Raw genomic sequence first — 21,390 nt, 5'->3', positions numbered from 1 at the left:
CTTAATTTTTGTCTTTGTCGCTCTGGTTTTCTCAGCTTTCTAGTATCCGTTCCGCAAAGTTGTGATGTAAAACGATACAAATTAGGCATCCATGCTTTCCATCTCATACAAACCAGATAAAAGTTATTGTAACATAAAATGTGAAACAACAATTGATAATTGATAAGAAACATGTCTCGGGCTCAATTGAGCTGAATATATATGATAATAAATATTTATATATTATTTACATCAAGAAAAATCTGAGTTCATGAAGGGGAGAAGGAAGAAGAAATTCCGAAAGAATAAGGTATTTACTTGTCAGAATTACATCGGATTTTTGGCTGAGCAGTTTTTCGCCCTGGCCGGAGAGTAATGTACTCCTACACAGCAGCAGCAGAGGGCCTTCAAGGGGGGAAATTTTATCTTACAATTGAGAGGATACCATTCTCGCATGTCATCGTTTACAGTTGCATCCTCTTTTCGTTTCTCTTTTTTTCCATTTTATTTCTCGTCAGTGCAAAAACTGATTTTGGGCATGGTGGATTGATAAATATTTGGGGCCGACAGATCATCTCATTTTTTTTTTTTTTTTTTAACTTGGGGAATTACCAAAGGGTTTGGCCATAACTAACCCAATGCACGAAGCTATCAGAGAACTCTTGGATGCAAGTTGTGTTTTGATGATGTGATCCCAACATGGTTGTGCTCGGTGTACGAGTTGGCTCGATCTTGGGGTTGATTGTTTCCACAATGATTCCATTGACGACATTTTCGGAGGAGAGGCCACCCACAGGGGAGTTGATTAGTGTGGATCTGCAGCCCACATGTGAGATAAGTTAGTGCCACCTGAAGCGAGAGCTAGAGAGAGCACATGCGAGGTTTTACATGCACATTCACCACAATGCTTGACCACATGCACAAGCATCTCAAGGGTGGTTGAGAGTTGTTATAGTCGACAAACACTTCAATGCACAAATGATTTCCCCAAGCAGGATCAGTGTGTGTGCACATGCAGGAGAGAGAGAGAGCCTGTGAAATTACCTCTCGTAAATATCATCTTCACAGGAGTTGCCAGAAGAAGAGAGCATGTCCACATCCACAAAATTTGAGCAGCCCAATGCATCACCATTCTCATTGACGAAAATATGGCCGCCCTCTCTATGCATCTCTGCAAAGAGCTGTCTACGAGTCATCGAAGGTATGTACCTACAAGAGATTCCTAGATTAGCCAAATACCAAGGTCCAACACAATCGTGACTAGTTAAGACAACAAGAAGCTAAGAGTGCATAATATATTTTTGATACACCCATTGTGCATCTACTCGTCTGTTTATAGTATCAGATAGGGGAGATTAGCTATATCCAGACATATTTAATTGGTGACTGCTAGTTAATCTTCGTCATCCATTATTGGGAACAGAAGGTAGATGCCCAAGGGTTCCTAATCTTTCACAGTAAAGTTTCCAGTAAATGTCTTTTGATCTCACAGTCACCAAAGGGTGATCAAGCCCTGTCGATTCTGTGCCGTAACAGAAGCACAGGTTTTTTCAATTAAAGCTGATCAATTTACAAACGATTCATAAAAGGGAATTTATCATTTTGAGAATCTCAGTCTTAGCGAGAAATATTGTATTCAAAGATAGGGGCTTTATTTTACTGCAGAACTGAAGGGACCTTTTAGCTTTGTCAGCTCTTGTGTTATTTCCACTATTCAATAAATCTCAACAACTGTAATATAAAATAAAACAACTGACCTTGAATAAGATATTTCACTTTCACATGTTGAGATCTCTGGGGTAGAATCACAGAGACCCCTCTTGTCGTCTCCCTGACCATTCCTTCCAGGCAGTGCAGAGTTCGACAACCCTTTCTGCGCATCTTTCACCCCAGAAACAGGAGTGTTGCTTTGACATAAAATGTTACCATCTGACAATGACCTCTTGAAAAATGATCTACAAGAAAACACCCCAGACAAGTTTAACTAAAAATAAAACAACTATTCAGTCGACAAGAGCAACCCCGGAAAACTATTTTTGAGCAAGTTGACCGTATTGTATACGACTATCATAAATGTAGAATACAAGAGAACACCCCAGAAAAGTTAATAGAAAATAAATAAACATTTCCACTAATCAACAATCACACACCCAGACACATACACACCCATAAAGACAGAGAGAGAAGATGAAACTTGCTTGCATCAAAATGTACCAAGACAAATATGTGGTTTAAGCATCCAAATTTTATGCTGAATATGACCATAAATGTATATATTGCAAGCTTTATTTGAATACCTTGCATTTTCATCTGATAAACCATTGGAACGCCTACCAACATTGTAATGTTGGTCCGAATCAAGTTCCCAGAGAGCTGGTTTACCTTGCTGGGGTTGAAAGTGACCCAAGAACCTGTATATTCAAAATACTATAAGCTCATTTCCAAGCTGCTATACGACACGCCATTCCTAAAAGTCAAGGTGGTGAATCAAGATAGAATGAGATGGTCTAATTGCTTACTTAAAAATACAATAATAGAAGAAAGCGCACTATATCCTATGGAGTATGAAATGGGGTTATGGGAAGAATCCATGATTCATTCCCAATATTGCACCATGAAGATTAACCATAGAAACGTGAATGTCCATCCTGTCAGCCCCACTACGGTTGTCAGCAGGAAAGGATGGTTAATGTGGACGTTTTTTTTGCTAAAAGAGAGCGGGTTTGAGCAGGTCCCCACCCCTTGCATTAATATGTGAAAAAAAGTACATTGGTCACACCATATACTTTCTCCCTCTCCTTTACATAAGGTCTCCAGTATATGTATCCTATGCCACTCAAGTAGGCCTGGCGATTGACTTCCCATAAGAATGGTTCTTCCACTATCATTCCTTGGTGGGACAAACATATTTACTGGAATGTTATTTTTGATATTCCAAGTTATCTCCCTTAGAACCCTTTGAAATGATTGGTTGCAGTCTTCCTTTGCCCTCCGATTTCTTTCTTGCCAAATTGCCCATATAATGGTGGGGAACAAGACTTTCAAATCTCAGTTAAGGGATCAATTTTCTTTTGAAGCAACTTGTTATGAGGCGAGGATTAATGTGGATTGTTGATTGTAGGATACCATCTTTAAATGAAGATATATGAAACTCAGTATTATACCAAAAGAAAGAGAGAGAATAGGTTAAATAAAACATACACATTAATGGCGTCTTGTTTCTCAGCATCCATGTATGCATTGCTGTAGTAGCGCTGGAGTGTCCTGAAGAATTCTTGGGATTGGGTTGCTGCTTTCCACTGGCCTCTTCTCTCAGAGAATATCTAGGTATGAACAAATGTAGACAATGATCAATTAATTATTTGTGTTTTCACAGAGATGTCCATCACAAAATGGTAAGATGAATATAACCATGACGAGAGACCAAGATGCAATGCATCACATGCAAGGTACTATACAGCCAAAACATCTAGAGATAAATCACCTAAAAGTGAAAATGATTAGGATGATTAAACTGATGCCTCCTAGTGTCAATGCCATTGTTAAACAGAGAGATATCACAATAAACACATTTAAAATGTGGTGAAATCACTTGTAAGTTGAACTCACTACACTGATTATTAAAATATTGGATATGTAATATAATGCATCATCATCATTATTCAAGCCTTATCCCAATTATTTGGGGTCGGCTATGTAATATAATAATTGTATATTCTCTTTTATTTCAGATATACAAGATCAGCTATTCTTTATGGGACAGAATATTGGGCGGTCAAGAAACGCAAGATCAAGATCTATAGAAGGAATGTAGCTGAAATGAGAATCTCGAGAAAGATGAGTGGCAAAACAAGGACAGAATTCGGAATGAAATTAACACATTCGAGCAAACTGAGGGTTAGCTCTAATAGGTGATAAAATGAGGGAAAATACATTTAGGTGATCAAGTCATATGCAGCGTTGACCTAGAACATGACTAGTTAGGATAGGTGATTTGGTTCAAGTGGAAGGCTCTAAAAGGGCAAGGGGAAGGCCCCAAAAGATATAGATAGAAGTAGTATGAAAATATATGGTGGCTTATAGTCTAACTAAGGATGTAATCCTTGAAATAGCAGAAAGGCAGAAGAGAATTTACGTAGTTGACCCCAAATAGTTGGGATAAGGCTCAGATGATGATATAATTTGAATCAATAGTTTATTTATTGCAAAAGTGATCCATAGTTTATAATTGAGGAACTTTTATCATATTTTACAGATGAAGAAAGAACCAGAACAGGATACCTTGTTGTGGGCAGCAGAACCACCATACTGCAATGCAAGTGTGTCACCCATAGTCTCATAGAATCCCATCAAAACAACAGCAAGCGAAGCATCAAGATCAATTTTAGGGACATCTATAAAGCCCAAAGCATGGAGCTGCTGACCCAGAGCAGCCAAACCATAGGCATATTGAGCTACATTTGTGCGATCCAAACAGTCGATGCAGTTTGTACGAAGGACTCCTCTTTGAAAAATAGGAGTCTTCACAGAATAAGTCTCGTCATTGTCAGCATTTACTTCTTCCTTGGTTCTGGATTCAGAGGTGTACGCATCACCAGTATTATTGCTACTGAGCTCCTCAGGGGAACATTCTTCTTCTTCATTATACCTATCAATTTACAAAGTATCAAAAATTTAAGGAACAATCCACAGTATAATTTTCCTCTAAAAAAATGAGGAAAACCAGGTTTTGAAATAAGAGACCTAGCAAATGCATGCATTGCAAGCCAAGTATGATTCCCATATGAGCCAGTGCATTTATTAGAAACCATATCCATCTGACTCCAAAATCATGAAATCTAAATCACAGATATGGGGGCAAAACATAAATGTAACCTATAGATCGGGAAAACAAAAAGAGAGGAAAATAATGTGAAGTATCTCACAAGGGGACTGCATAAACTGTGCAAAAGAAGCATATACATGCTCATAAACCATAGCAAACCATCAAACCTATTTCTTCTTTTTTGTGTTGTTCTTTATAATGACCAAGTAAACCTTTTCTGGGCATTAAATATACAACACCAAGATGACTAGAGATCATTTAAGCAAGAAGGATTTGCAATATCCAAAAATTATATCATCCATGAACATTCTCATTAGCAAATGGAAGTAACAAAAGAAAGGGGCAACAGATGCATCATAATTGAAATGACACGGAAGATTCATAATCTCACATAGATTAGCAATATCTTAATAAAATTCGGGTTGATTGAAATGACTAAACTGAGACTCTGCAGTATGAGATTCTAACACACATTTGAGGTAGATATGGAAAGAATTTACTTAAGCAGCTTACTCATAAGGAACAAACCCATCCTGTGAAGGGGAATAATTTTGAAGTGTAAATGCAGAAAATATAGAAACTAGTTTGTGAAAGTGGTCATTTTAGCTTTAGGAGATTACAAAGAAAAAGAATAAAAAATTGGAAAGAAAAATCTGGAAGGATACATGGGACTTTATAGTTCCCTTGCTGGCTAAGAAGCATAATAAACTTTATTGCCTTGAGAAATTAAATGAAGGTATGTTACTCTTTCTTCTGTTATGGGCTTTGGTCCAGTACATGTGCACGTGGTTCAATAATGGAAGTCAAGGTTTTGAGCCTTGAAAATTTTTCCAGTTCTGAACCAAGCTATCTCGCTAAAAATAAATAAAAAATAAAGAGCTAAAATGTTTGAAATTGAGTGAAGTGTTGCCTCCCATATACATGCAAGCAATAGCAATGGAAAGTTGATGAATAAAAAATGTTTATCAGAAGTGTTGAAGAAGCACATGGATAACAGAGTAAAATCTGTCGAAGTGGCGATTTTCTTTTGAATGTTGGCTGCAATTGTCAAAGCTGCCAAGAAGCTCGTGGTCTCTTGGAGTGGGAATGAAAACTGAATAAGAATTTCTAGAAATTGAAGAGATAATTCAATGCTACCTGAGCAAGGATGAAAGCAGGGTCCATCAATAAAGCTTAACACAAAAATATGGGAGAAGAAAGATTTAATTGTTCATAATTATAGCCAGGAAAAACTTCTCTTCAATGGGATAAAAGTTCAAATGTTCACTCACACACTTTAACCTAGGGAAGGAAAATCAAATGATGTCCTTCAGAAGTATTAACAATATCTGAAAACGTATAAGAATTTGCAGTCATAGCCAATGAATCAGAACATATGTACTCATCTGTCATCATTTACGACATATATATCATTACAGTATATGTAACTTAAGTAAATAGTTTCAGTTAACATCAGATGAGTCTGCGAACATTTCTTCAAAAGCAACACACGTGTCCATAGTTTTGGGTACACATCGACCCACCAAGGACATGACACTCATGGGAGACACTTCAGAACTTATAGTTAATTTCTTCTTGGAAATCCTATAAAAGCACATTATGTCACTTCCCCCTCCTTTAAATTTACAGACATGTCATGTCTGAAAGGCTAATTTAGGGTTTCACATTTCTGATGGTTGCCTATGTGCCTGATATTGAAACAAATTTCTTTACCTTTTTGGAAGATAGTTCAACATTTTTAATACTCTTTCTTCTCCTGTTTTACTTTGATTGTTCTTGATGCTTACAATCTATGTCTGATCCTCTTATAAAAAACACTTATTATTTTTCTCCCAATCTGTGACAGCAGACTAGCTCAGTACAATTCTTGAGCTTGATAAATTGCATGAACCCAGTATTTGCAAATAGGGGACAATGCATGCGTCAATTTCAGATGTTGAAAGTTACTAAGAATTCTGGTCGGTCAAAGCTACATTAAGAACTTAAAAAATTTTAGGCTACCTACCGGTTTTATTACAGCAGCCAACTTCAAGCTTTCTTACAGTATTGCCACATTCAATATTTAAATTTTTCAAATAAAAGTAAGTCCAAAACAGATAACATCTAGTAAACTACATGTAAAATGGCTTCTGAGTGCATCTGGAGACTTGTCAAATTTGTGATATATGAAGAAGAAAACTACAGATATCACTCATGATTGAGTGACGAATAAATACAAGGAGAAAACAAGTCACACAAGATCAGTGATTAATATCATAAATACATCATCTGTCACTGTAAAATAGTTACATTTTCAATAGGAAGGCCACCGAGGAGTATTAAAGAGCAGAGGAAGTAATAGAAAATGATAAACAAAAATGGTAACGTACCGAGGATCAGGGAAATGGCCTTTAAGATTTCCCTCAGAACTTGGATCTGGTATCGACTGACAGTAAAAGAAACCAGTCAAGTTCAATGCATATGATGCGACTTTTCCCAGCAGTGCCAATACGTTTGTTGCTTTGCTGCTTAAGACAGATAACATTACCAAGTCAAGAGAAACTGAATGAAGCAGCACAATCAATAGCCACAGCATGGTTCTCGGACATCGCTTGTCTTTTAGCGACGTATTCAAGAAACAGAAAATCACAAAACAGTACCTTCTAGAATGTTTGTGAAGATCCCAATGTAAAAATTTGAGGCGATTTTCTTCGGATAAATCTTTATTTATAAATTCAATTGCATTAGCAAACTCTGCACGGAGGATAGATTCTCGAGGCTTCTTCTCATGTGTCTGTATAGGAAAGCAACAACAAGAGAGTGTAAGGTTTACCAAGGATACCACTCTGGTGGATGCATCTGAACCAATCACTCATACTTATACATTGAGCAAGCAGCATGTATGTATATATGCACATGTTCATGCATGCGTATATGTGTACGCATATTTCTGCCACAAAAATTCATGCAAATCACTAACACTTATGCATGTAGTACGCATGTATATATGTACGCATGTATGCGTGAGTGATGTGTGAGAATACATGTATGCATATCTGCACCACAAAATTGTATGCAATTGTGTCAAACATTATGCATGGATGCTATCATATAAATTCCCATCTCTGGATAAGGCTGATCTACAAAAGCTGTAGATCATTCATCCATCTTGCACCATCTAGTAATGTTGCCTTATATCAGACACACAACAAAAGTTTCAGAATGCAAGAAAGCATTTTACGTTTCCTCATATAAGATTTTTGCAACAAGCAACAGAGTGAAGGACCACACCTTGATCAAATTCAGGACAATTATAGGGTTTCCATATCTCTTTACAAGATTCTCAAAGTGAAGTCTTGTAGCTTCATAAGTCTGATCCTTTTTTTGCACTGAAAGAAGACAACAACCTCTCAGTAGTTGAGGATGGATATCATAATAGTTTCATATTGGGTAACACCATTTGCAAACTTACATATGATATCAGGCTTTATATTGAGGCGAGAAGTTTCTTGGGACCAGTATAGCGGTATTGAACCTCTATTCTGCACAACAGAACTTATTTGTGTAGGACATCCTTCAGGAACATCTTCAAAAACAATCTGCTCTGTCTCTACATCATTAGCTACCCTACCCTTCTCATTGACACCTCGTTTCAAGTACCTACACCAAAAGAAACCATCATGATGAAAAGGGAAATTAAGATCTTGTAACTTTGCTCTTGATTAAATTCAAGATCATATTTACTTTTTGATGTCATGACATACACCATTTTATACTAGCAAATTTCTGAAATGCACAAAATTGCACTTCATTAAGACACTCATGATGCATAAAGACTCATGAATAACCAAATAATTCTTAACTCCATACAACCTGGTGCCGGCATAATGACGTGAGCGCCTTGCAATGAGCGTCAATTTAAAATCCTTTCCAGAAACTGACAGTTTAGCCTGCAGTCATATTTATATAAATCAATAGTGCGGTCTCCAATGGAACCATTGACTCACAAAAGCATGTTTGATCAGAAAAGAGAACATGAAACGTGACTCTGTCCACCAGGGCTTGGGCTCAATGGCAAGACACCCACTTAGCATCTCTCTTGCGAATCAAGCTACCCAAGCAAAGGAAAAGAGAACTGGAAAACTACATTTGTAAGTGCAATTCACATGGCTGATATGCGTGTAGTGGGTTTTTTTTTTTTTTGTGAAATTAGTGGTATTGTGTTGATCATACATTTTAAATGACGTAGTTGGCCTTCCCTACTTGTGGAATTCACTGCCAAGCAGGTTTGAAAACTAATGATCCAGAGGCAACATGTGACACTAAAAGCGCTCTCATAAAGTAATTCTGATTATTTAAACGGTAAACATAGATTCTTTAACTCAGAAAACTTACCTGCTTAAAGAAGCCATAGACTAATGCCACTGTCCAGATGGTATTCTTAAGGTGATTCCGAATGCCACGAGTCAAAAACTCATTCCACACAAACATCGTCTCATATACAACTTGTCCTGACTGTTCATCACATAAATTCTTTTGAAGACTACGCATAACATGGTATGAGTAGCTGAAAAAGAAGTCCTTGGTAAGATCCACAGTGCATAGAAGCCTCTTGTATCTACACAATTCATCAAAACACAAATTACATGAATACTGTGCAATAGGAAAGCCAAATGAAAAGCGTCAAGTGCTTTAATACAGACAAGAAGGAACAAAAAGCGCTTAAGTAGTACATAAACTGACATAATTGATTCACTGAAAAAATGTAGAACCTGTAGTCCTCAAGTGTGGGCTTTTGAAGCATGAATAATAAGGCTAGCTACAAGTGAAGAAAATTAAAGAGGAAAATGGTTTACCCACCCATGGCTATAACTCTAGCCACATAACAACTGCTGGTCAATAAGAAACCAATACTAACATTAGAAACTGAAGTCGCTGGAAATGGGACATTTCTTATTTATAGGATCAAGCTCTACAGTTATAGATATACACAATTCACGTGGATATGTAATGCACTCGTTATCATCCCAAATTTACTCCCAGCTGACAATTTTAACTTACAAAGTTATTCACAATAAGACTCAATACAGGGAGAGGATTTCTACATCTTGGTGAAACAGTAGCTCATACACAGCCCAGAAATTCAATGGTACTAATAAATAACGACACATTATCCATACACAGATCCAACTTAGAAATAATTTCCAATAGATAAGGTAAAAATGATGAAAGAGGCACAAGAATTGTCTCCTTATGAATTGCCCAGGCAGCACAAAATTTGATGTTTTGAATAACAATTCGTATTATACATTTCCACGCAGAATGAACATGAAACCTGTTCTCATTTTTTGAATAAGCCATATTGCTCTGAACAGTGGAGTGAGGGACAGCAATCATTTCGCTTTTGGTAATGGCATAAACGGTATGGCCACAGATAGCTCCAATTTGCCTCCGTTTTGTGATAATCAACATATAATAAGGCCCCAAGAACTTGATGAAACCTGTAACAGAGGAGAATTTTATGAGTTTACCACCATATAAAACTGGAATAGTAAGATCATCTTAACTTAGTGTAATCGTATAACAGCAATTGCAGAATGGAACAGCCAGACAATGCATCAAATAAAAGGAAACGAAAAAAGAAAAGAGCCAGGAAATTTTTTTGAGTACCATCAAAGATGTTTTCGATGTCCATGACTGCAAAATTATCTTTTCAACATTGCAAATGGAACTACAGAGTATGTTCCCAGCATTGGCACATCCTGTTGGTGGACTACGGAAAAGGTCAGCACTAGATCTATGTCCCAGTCTCGAGTATAGATGTTTATACAAAACCATGGAGGATTAGTGAGAAAAGGTCTAGACCAAATGACTACCTAGCAAGAGGAATTTACTATGCATGTTTCTATTATTTTAATCACAAGATGGTAAAATCATGTACAAATATAATTTCCAAAAAAAAAACCCTAAAATTTGGGGGTCAAGGATTAGGTTTCTAATGTAGATAAAATTCTCAAAATAAGAGAAAATCTATCTTTATATGTATATAAATCTGAAATTTACTCCTAAAATACATGGAGCAAGACAAGGAAACATGCACGAGGGGCTTCCAAGCCAGCTCGCTAAGTACCAAATCTGACTGGTCAAGATTTAAACCAGAATCACTGTTCTCTCAAAAAACCGGGCAGACTCGGTCAAGATTTTGTAAGACTTACACAACACTTGGGTTACTAAGTCGGGGTAATCGGAACCAGCACTGCTGGTACTAAGTAACTCATGGGAGACCGATGAGTTTCTAAACATGGTTCTTAAGTTTTGATAAAGAACTGTTTCGAAAAAGATAAGTTTCTAAATATTGCTCTTTGTCCAATTAGATCACTTCTCATAAATTTCCAATTAAATTTACAATGAAGATGTTTATAATAGAAGAGATAGAGATTGAATGGGATTAGAACGTATTACCTTAAACTCTCACTTTATAGGGTCCCCTTTAAAAGGTACCCTACCTTAGAGTCTCACACTCCATAGGGTCCTATCTAGTTGAATTCCACTGACAACTCTTAACAATGCTTGATATATGTAGAATAAACAAATATGTCAGGACAATTTCTCTCAAGACTGCATTGGAGTGGTGTTAGACTGGTCGAATAGCCAATAGGTGCCATGGCCGGTCTTGTCCAGTGTAAAAACCCGGTTTGGTAAAAAACCAGTCAAAATTAATGTTTGACTGTTTTTTGTAGTCCGACTGGCCAATTTCAACTGGTTCAACCATCCAAACAAAGTGGGCAACTTTTGTTTCTAATATATTAGATATTTCTAAACTATTGTTGATACTTAATATTTTAAAATCCAGCTAAACCAGTTCGACCGGCGGCTGGACCATTTTTTACTGGACCAAACTCCTCACCAATTTGGTGGTCCGGCCCAATCCTGATAGCATTGTGTTGTGCACTGTAAGGACAATTGGAACAAGTTGCAGCTTCTAATTGAATCAATAAACAAAGGGTCGAAATAACAAAACAAATGGTTATTTGGAATGCAGAACAAAATTCTCCCCCTTATGTGCTAGAGAGGGTGAGTCAAAAGAACCTCACAGTGCAAATGTAAGTCCTTTTTCAAGAGGAGGTACTCAAGAGCTTGTGATTTTTTTGACAAGGATACATATAGGAATGGAACTTGAGACATTAGCATATGAAAACCTAGCCTCTACCATCTCAACACAAGCCCGTTTCCTTACTCAAGAGCTTGTGATTGGTCTTAATCAATTTGTTATTGGTGGTTTCATGCTTGTAGAGGTATTAATTCCACTAAGGAAGTTGCAGCACAGGGCAGGTCCTGCTTGCTACCAATTAGGACAGTAGAGGGCATGAGCAACACCAAAAATTGCCAGGGAATGTACTCAAACCATATGCAACTATCTCAAATTTCATTCGATAAAGAAAGGATTGGTAAAAGCAACCTTCAAGGATGAGATGGTCAATGGAATTTCCCTACCCATGAATGGATACTACAGACTTCATTGAGGAATTATAAGAGAAAAAGAAAATTTGTTAGTCAGTCTTTGTTGAGTTCTTTTGTAGATTGCATATGCCAAATGAATTTGATGCCACTTTTTTATGGTTGTTTCAGACAAGGGCTCGAGGGACTCCACACAATCACCATTGTGGGTGCTCATCCAAGTCATAGCAGAATCATTTATTGGAAATCAAAGAGGTCAAGCCAGAATTACAAACAAGATGAGATTTTGGGAGGGGAGGCCGACTTGGTTATGCATGACACTGAAAGGATGAAATGTTCTGAGAAGTCATAGGATTAAAAGGGATTAAGGTAATTCAGAGAAAGCACTAATCTAGCATCTAGATTTGATGGTGCCGAAGCTACAGCATTAGGGTGTAAGCAGGAGAGCTTGCTAATGCCTTTAGCATAATCTACTTTGCTGCATTGACATTCCCACTAAGTTTCTTGGTGGTAGATTGGCATGGTGGAATACTAACTAAACCAACTTCCATCTAGGACTTTTCTGGCTGGTCTGTTGGCAATTTTGATCCAGTTGCTTACATCATGCATGCTTCAGTTTTGTACAAGCTTTCCAAATAGCGTACTCGGAGAATGGGGAAATAGCTTCCATTGGGCATTAACTCCATACCAACAAAATGGAAAATCCTTCTATTATGGTGTGGGAGATCATGAGTATTACCTTGAGGCTATCCAATGTATGAGGTAAGAGATGAAATGAAAAAAAAGCACCCAGATTTGATGATTGGATTAATAGGGGGTAGAGGTGACTCCTATTGTTTCCTTTGATTGGGTGAGGTAAGTAGCTTCTATTCTTTTTCTCACAAAGAGAGAACGAGAGAGAGAAAAAAAGAAAAGAAAGAAAAGTAAATTCTATTCAAAAGGGATAAGCAGTCTACAAATCGTGAAATGAGCAAGAGACACAATCATTAGTGACATGCATGTCTGCTCCATTAGTTGAAATAGAGATGATAGAATTTGAAGCCCATGTAAAGTGGAACTTCATCATGACATGCATGTCTGCTCCATTGGTTGAAATAAAGATGATAGAATTTGAAGCCCATGTAAGTGGAACTTCATCATGCTGTAAATAACTAACTACTTTGTGACAGATCTCAGAACAATCATTCTATCAACTGGACAGTCAAACTAGAAAAGTGGCTTGTCCAGTGCAGACAATATGAACCCTTCTAATAAAATATTTTAAAGAATATCAAAAGGGTCATTAAGAAGATTTTCCAATTGAAGCGGCTGGTCCACCAGTTCTTTAACCAGCCAATATAACCCAGTTCCTGTTCCAAAATTTCAGTCTGGCTTTTAAAAAATTTGTTGTCTCAGCACCAAGAAGTAGTGCCATACAATATCGCCTACATATGAAAACCATAGGCTCATTTCTTGGTTAGGTTGTGTCATGAAACCATTTGGGAAGGAGTTGCAGTCAATGAAATCTAGAAGTATGCATATAGAAGCTCTTGAGGGCACATCTAGTGGCTTCTAGTTTCCCAATAGGTGCATCATGCGTAAATGGCGTGGATAGTGGTTGATTCTCTATTTCTTCTTTGAGACTTCGCCCATCAGGTTTGGAGTTATTGCATGGGATTCATGGAGTAAAGGGGCCAGAGGAGATGACTAGTAGAGTGAGCTAGATGTGCTAAAATGCTAGTGCCTACTGCTGAACACTTGTAATGAATTGGCGCAAGAGACTATCATATTTCTAACAAATGACTAAGTGGAATTTGGCTTCTAAAAAAGCGCTGTGCATTTTTTCTCACAGTAAGAGTAACAAAGTCAGATAACCTCTACATGGGCATATTCTAATTGGCGGCTAGGAAAGGCTTAACAAAGTATGTGGGATTGAATAGAGCTATCTAGTATTTGAATGATCTTGTTAGTCATAACCTCTAAATTACGCTATTACAACATTAAATACATTTTAACATAACAATATATTAGAAAGCATCAGCATTTAAAACAATAGATCAAGGAAAAACAATAGACAATAAAACAACAGTCAATGGATTTTTTTATGCATACCAACAATTCCGTAACAGTTGGTAACAAATCTTAGCCCTCCAGTTGACCTGTTTCCTTCATGTATCCTCTTCAGCAGATCACAGCACTCTGTATGTGAATAAGTAGTAGAATCTTCACGAATATTTAGCTCGAAAGGATCCAGCCGATCAATCTTCAGTACTCTCCAATATGTCCTACTTTTGTCCCTCCCTACCATATAAAATTTCTGCCACACAATAAATTTAATCTGTTAGAAATGATTATTATGATATATATATATATATATATATGGAAAACTTTTAAAAACGCCTATAGGCGAAATTGAATAGTGTTTCGCCCCTCCATGGACATGCTATGTCCATTGCAGTTTTGCCTTAAAAACCATCTATGGGAGCCATGGTAGTTTCCCATGTTTTTTTTGCATGAAAAAATACCACCACAGACATGCTATGTCTGTTGCGATTTTTTAATCCACGCCATCCAAAAAAATCGGACGACGCCAAGCCTATGGGCGAAAACACTGTTCATTTTAGCCTATAAAAATTGCGTAGTGGCTTCCTACATATATATATATATATATATATATATATATATATATATATATATATATATATATATATGTGTGTGTGTGTGTGTGTGTGTGTGGAAAGTCTTAAAAACGGCTATAAGCGAATTGCTACAGTGTTTCACAGAACTTCGGGAGCCATGTCTGTCCCCGTATATTGTTTGCATCAATTGTGTGAAAAAATCTCCGTCACAGACATGCTATGTCCATGACGGTCTTTAATCCACGCCGTTCGAAAAAATCAGACGGCGCAAAACCTATGGCGAAAGGCATTTTGCAGTCTCTTCCTCTATATATATATATATATATATATATATATATACACACACACACACACACAAACACACAAGATAGGGGGAATAAAAGTATGCACGGCTGTTCCCCAAGGACAACTCCAAACTCATCATCATGCACAAATTTTTAATCACAAAAGCATACGGATGAGTGAAAATCGAAGCCATATGCCTCCAATTCTACAGTGTCTTCAATCAACAGAGGTGAATAGAACTGTGAATAGGGACTCCTGTGTTATCATGAAATAATAAAGATGCTTTCCAATGTGGTATGGTAGTGGTATGACATGTCTACAACCTGGCTTTGAATGCAATAATAGACACTTCATCCAGTCTTTTTCCTCACAAGTTTTCACACTTAAAAGGTTTGAAAAACCTCAGGTTTGGCAGCGACAAGTTCAGCCACCAAGTTAGAGTTTTGACTACTGGAATGGAGTGTCAAGACACATTTGACGCTTAATATGAGTAACATGACATCAACTTCTTCATGAAGGCCAAGGCTTTGCAAGAAAACAATGCAATTCTTCAAATGCTAAGAACATGTCTACAAGTATTTTATATGTATCAGGTCCGAATATGGTACTGATCTTCAAGTATCAGGGCATCAGGAAAGATAATCAATTTTTGCAAGCTAATTGAATGCACAATCTTATAATCGATGTTGCTATATAAGGAACCTAGAGGGATTAACTAAAATCATATCAATAAACCATCAGGATAGAGATAGGGATAAGAGGAAAGAACCAAGGTCTAGAATAGGGGTAAGAGGACCTCAGAGAAGCTCGCCTTGTTGATTACTAATAATTCACAAAAAGAATCCAGAAGAATTCGACCTACTGATTAAAAAATCAAAGCATCACAAACACTCTAAAGATCGGTATGAAAAAATTCAAATCAAATATTGAACTTCACTGATATGAAGCCATAATTATGCGTAATGAATGCTATAATTTGTTCCAATCTGAACGCAAAGATAAAGGAATCCAGGAAAAATTAACAATCAAGGCATACTTTAAACAATAATCATGAAGCTTACGAGATGCTATTCACTTCAATTTTTACTTCAATTTCATATGTTTTAAGCATGTTGAACAAGTAATGATAATCAATATCCTCATTTCAACAGGAGAAATAAACAAGTGCTTATTTAGGAAGACAAGAGCTGAGTGATCTCAAGCAATTCGGCTTCCAACATGCCAAATTAATATCAATGAAATGATGAATCACTAAAAACTGGCATCTATAGAGCGAGAGGGAGACAGAGAGGGAGGAAACACAAAATACGAAAATCACGCACCAGAAAATATAATAGTTAAAAGGATCTTACTGATCGAGTCTCGTAAAGCGTGAATTTTTGCAAATAACAAAACTTTCTGTCCCTCCCCTCGATCTGAGGTTCTGCCTCTCCACTCCATGATTCCTGTTTCCCTATCTGAGCCTCAGTCCTCTCAACCCGAGCCTCTGGATACTCATTCGAAGCATCTGAATCCTCAGGCGGGGACTGTTCCCCTTCAATCTGAGCCTCTAAATCCTCAGCCCGAGACTCTGGTTCATCAATCAGAGCCTCCGACTCCCCATTCCGAGCCTCCAAATCCTCATTCCCAGTCTCTAGCTCCTTAACCCGAGGATCCAACCCCTCAATTCCAACCTCAGGCTCAGCGGTCGAGGGCTCTGGACCCTCAATCTGAGCATCCAAACCCTCTACGCGTGCCTCCATCACCTCAATCCGTCCCTCTAGTCCATCTATCGAGGCTTCTATCTCAATCCAAACACTTGGCTCCCAAACTGGAGCTTCTGGTTCAGCTATCGAGGCTTCTCTTTCCAAAATCCGAGCCTCCGGCTCAGCTATCAAGGCCTCTGGGCCTTCAATCCAAGCCTCTGGCTCCAAGATCCGGACCTGAGCTTCGTTCTCTGAAGACATGGAGACGGGATCCCCGTGCCTCAGGCACAGGACGCCTTCACATCTAGGCTCATGCTTCCGCACCAGAGGCCGGCTGCTTCAAGTACAGCATTTTACGACGACAAAACGGCAGATACTGGCGACCTCAGAGAGAGTCTCCAGCAGAAAGCTCGCTGGAAGAGCTCACTGACCTTCCGCAAGGGCCGCAAGATCGGTTGTTAAGGGAAGAGGCGGCAGCCATTAGAGAGGCGGCTCAAAGCTTGAGCCCCGTTCATAAGAGAGATAGAAATCTACCAAGGGAGAGATGCTTGTCAAGAGAGAGGGAGAGAGAGAAAGAAGCTCGACAAGAGAGTAGAGTGAGAGAAGCTCGACAAGATAGTAGAGAGAGAGAAGCGCGACAAAAGAGAGAGCTCTGGTTCGAGAGATCTTGAGAGAACAAAGGCAGGCCACAGCTTCTTCAACGGGGCCTTAATCCACAAAAACAAGAAAAAATAAATTCAGATTCCTGTAAAAAAAGGTTTATGCATACAACCTTTTATTCACCGGACACAAGAAGAGAGAGAGAGAGTCTCTCTCTGGTTAAATTTGATTTTTTCAAACCAGATATCAACATGAAAAAAACTATAAAAAGGAGCCAAAAAAAATGGCGAAAATTTGAACAGAACGGGGTTTAACCAGTAGGGTTATAATTAACTGTACAATTTTACCCCTAGCATTTTGCCTATTTCCGAGACGCTCTTGTCCTTGCTCCGAACTTTCTTGCCGTCAACTCATCATTGCTGGGGTTAATATCGAAGCTGCCATTTTCCTAAGTCGCTGCCCTCTTTCCCCTCTTATATCGAAATGCCCATATTTGAGTTCCCATTTAATGGGGAACTGCTTCATTAATATCCGTTTAATCCCTGTACCACAAATGGGTTCAAATCTCCTGCTACATAGGAAAAGCAAAAATGTACTCTAGGGAGTACAATGAAATGAATTGAAATGCTTGTGTACTTTGAGTAATTAACAAAAGGCATGTATGTCTGATTAGTGTAATCCAAAAAAATTGGGACCAAAATAGTTATCATGGTCCTTGCACGACATTAAATGGACTTCTAGAGTGTAAGGAACCAAGTTATGAAATATTTTGGAAAATGTTGCATGGAAAAGCACTTGCTATTTTATCATGGGCACCTATTAATTCAGTTAGTCTTTTCCTGTATTAATATCCAAAATACCCTGCTCTAATAGATTTGTTGTTGTGTATGTACCTTTTAATTTCACAATGGTCTCTTTTCAAATCGTATCTTGAGAATGATTAAGTGGATTGCCTAGTGAACAAATGTTGGCAAATTCAGGCAGAAAGAATGAACTAATTTTAGCTTAATCATCATCGAATTATCTTCATTTGTCGTGGTTCCGACAAAATGATTGTGGAATTATTCGAGTCAGACAAATATATGGACATTCCAAAGAGAAGTTATGACACATTTATGGTTTTACGAATTACTCGCTGTATGCTTAACATCCATCAAGAAAACATATGTTCTCATTTCAGAGATTCGCGAGCATTCAGAATGCACAAGCGTCGAATGACCAATATTAGAGCACAAAGTTGTATACGCCCTCCGACACTTGTTAATTGCTGAACATTCATTAGAGCCAGCACAAAAACACTTGCCCTCGCGCGCATAACATACACTTTGCCATGCTATTCCTTTTCTGGCAAGGTCAATGGTAAGGATTCGAACCCTGGATGTTGCACCGACAAAAGACATCGTCGATGAAAGTATCATGTAATCTAGATGGTGTTCCTAGTTATAGCGAGTGTTATTGCCTGTTCGCCGTTGATTCAAAAAAATGAAAAAAAATCTCTCTGTTTTTTAAGCACCTCTTTTTTCTTGTCAAAAAGGAAGAAAAACGACCTTGTTTAACACCTAGCTAGAACTTGAAGCCATTGTTAATGTTTAGAATTGTCCAGTATCTCAAGGGGGCACCTTTGATAGTTTCAGTAAATCTAATGGCACGTCTATAAATACGACCAGATCAAATCCTCAAACATAGGAAACCATAAATTTGATTATCAGGTTCCAAATTTCAACCTTGTAAGGCATGTCTTGTAACACTTCTTTGAAGGCATTGGCTGTTCTTGTATATTATCCTGTGGCACCAGGGCCATTTTTGGAATGAACCGTCTTAAAAAGCAATAGGGGCAATGTGGATATATCAAGTAAACTAGGGGAAATTTCGTACGATTATATAGAAGGCCAAAAGGAACCTCGTGAGCCCAAAGATTCTTCCAGTGAGGATTTTCCCTCCCTCCATTAACAGAATATAAAATAACAATTAATGGGCGAGGGTAGTTCGGTAATAAATTCGAGGCAGAAAAAGTACTATTTTCGGATAAAAAGGGCAATAACAAAATGTGTAATGAATGGAAGCGGAATTGGAAATGAAACTTATAGCTCCAGAAAACACTGCTAAAAATAGCAACAAAAAAGTGGGAAAATTTTTAAAAGCGGTGAATTTTAGATTTTATGTCATTTTGAAATAAAAACGAGGCCCTTTCTGATTGGTTACCTGAATTTTCTCAAAATGGCGCGTCTAACCCCCGTATATTTCTAGATATTACAAGAACGACCCTGCTTCTTGCGCACTGAAAATGACCGAACAGCCCCTCTATCCATAATCGCAGGAAAAAGACGGAGAGACCCGTGCTCCTTTTTAATGCTTGAAAATGACGAAAACGGCCCTGCTCTAAGTGAGGTACTTAAAATTGACTAAACTGCCCTCGTCCCTTTTTAACTGCAGAAAACGACGGAACCGTCCGTGTTCATGTGAAATGCTGTGAATTAATTGCAAAGTGTCCAAAATGTGTCTAATTTGTGTGGGTGATGGGAAAATGACGAAAATGCCCCTATTCCCTACAAAAGAAATCAAGTGACGATAATGCCTGTTTACGGGCTCGAAAATGGCTAAAGTGCCCTTGTCCCCTGAGAAACACTGAAAAATGACGATAATAACCCTGTTTCTCAACATAAGGAAATGACCGAAATACCCTTGTTTCCTTTTTGTTTTGGCGCATAACAGTAGCTCTCACGGCCTGAGCGAAACCCAGAGGGCACCGGGGCCACTCCTGACGCGTGTCGGGTTCCCATTGGGCGGAGGTGGCATCGCAAAGGGCATTTTAACGTGTGAAAGTACGTTGGCATTGCATCTCCGGCACGTGAAACAAGCGGGGCCTCGGCCGACAGGTGTGCCATGTGGCACGAGGCCCGGGCCCGAAAAAATTAATGCGTCCGTCCCGGTTGGGCCCGCAGGATGATCCACGTGTCATGCCGTGCGCTACCTCTCCTGCCGACTCCGACGTCGACAGGTGGCAATAATTGAGGAGGGGGTGGAATCCTTAGAGAGAGAAACAAATTCCGGAGAGAGGAGGGTCGAGAACGCGTCAGAGGAAGTCCTATTAATCAAATCTGTATTCGCACGTGCTCGAGAGGGGGTCCACACTTGTGAGAATCTGCGCTCGACGCGTCCGTTGGATGGACGGCATCGATTGAAGAGGAGGCCGGTCCCGTTGCTGTGGGCGGCCTGTAGCACGTGCGGATCCACATACGCGGTGACGTGGAGGCGGTGAAATATCGGCGAATGTCTCGGCGTGTTTACACGATTTAATTGGCTTAGAAAGCTATGAAATCCCTTATTTACCAATAATTGACGAATTTATGTTGAAAAATTGGTGGTTACTCACCGCAATTTTAGGGCAAAATTTGTGCAATTTGTACTCACCTAGCTTTCATGGCATGTTACTATACCAATCAAATATCTAGTTGGTTCAGTTTGATGAGGTTTTAAAAAAAAGTGTCAAGAGAAATACTAATAATAGTTAAAAAATATAAAATATATTATAAAAAAAATTATCCAATTTATTTTGTCAGATCGGTCCCATTCTTCTTCCAAAACTTGTTAAACAACTATATTCAATTTCACACTTTAGGCTAGATCAGCTAAAACATGATCGGTGTTCCACATGGCATATCTGACCCGGTCATGATAGTGAGATTTGGTGTTGTTGTCTTTTGTACTCCGTTCCTTTTTACTTTAGACAAATTCACTGTTAATTGTGAAATTTTAAGTTCAATATTCAACTTTGGAATATTTCCAGTTCTTATTTTGTCAATCCCCAAAAAATACGTTTTGGTCAAAGCATAGAATTTTCGGGGTGAATTCGGTGAATTTTCTAAGATTTCGGGCGCTTCATGCAATTCATAGAATGGAATTTCATAAGGAAAAAGTTACAAACCTTGTTTTCAATCTTGGATAATTACCTCAAAAAGTT

The 21,390-nt window shown here is 38.3% G+C and overlaps 1 protein-coding gene across 2 annotated transcripts; it reads right to left on the bottom strand.

The window, feature by feature from the left end:
- Nucleotides 1–159: 159 nt before the first annotated feature.
- Nucleotides 160–17,546, bottom strand: LOC18428728 (phosphoinositide phosphatase SAC2). 2 transcript variants are annotated; one of them, XM_011623035.3, is made up of 15 exons: nucleotides 16,497–17,546; nucleotides 14,333–14,537; nucleotides 10,119–10,284; nucleotides 9,179–9,401; nucleotides 8,657–8,733; nucleotides 8,256–8,443; nucleotides 8,075–8,172; nucleotides 7,444–7,577; nucleotides 7,174–7,311; nucleotides 4,261–4,627; nucleotides 3,181–3,302; nucleotides 2,277–2,390; nucleotides 1,737–1,934; nucleotides 1,024–1,188; nucleotides 160–795 (listed from the first exon to the last, which is right to left on the bottom strand). In XM_011623035.3, the coding sequence occupies exons 1-15, from the start codon at nucleotides 17,088–17,090 to the stop codon at nucleotides 588–590; spliced, it is 2,997 nt and encodes a 998-aa protein (XP_011621337.1). In that variant the 5' UTR covers nucleotides 17,091–17,546; the 3' UTR covers nucleotides 160–587. The 2 variants fall into 2 exon arrangements, with proteins under 2 accessions (XP_011621337.1, XP_011621338.1); XM_011623036.3 differs by having other exon boundaries at nucleotides 7,174–7,308.
- Nucleotides 17,547–21,390: the final 3,844 nt, after the last annotated feature.

This window comes from Amborella trichopoda, chromosome 13 (assembly GCF_054954075.1).
Source record: "Amborella trichopoda isolate Santa Cruz 75 chromosome 13, AtrichopodaSantaCruz75HAP2 v2.0, whole genome shotgun sequence".
Classification (NCBI taxonomy): Eukaryota; Viridiplantae; Streptophyta; class Magnoliopsida; order Amborellales; family Amborellaceae; genus Amborella; species Amborella trichopoda.
This window is presented reverse-complemented; position numbering and strand designations above follow the sequence as displayed.

Bases quoted from the DNA above. Each gene is read 5' to 3' on its own strand.
- LOC18428728 (XM_011623035.3), bottom strand. From the start codon at position 17,090: ATGTCTTCAGAGAACGAAGCTCAGGTCCGGATCTTGGAGCCAGAGGCT. The intron at 8,734-9,178 runs GTAAGTTTTCTG...ATATGACTGCAG, and splicing joins TCTATGGCTTCTTTAAGCAG to GCTAAACTGTCAGTTTCTGG. The intron at 1,189-1,736 runs GTCAGTTGTTTT...AATCTCTTGTAG, and splicing joins AGTGAAATATCTTATTCAAG to GTACATACCTTCGATGACTC.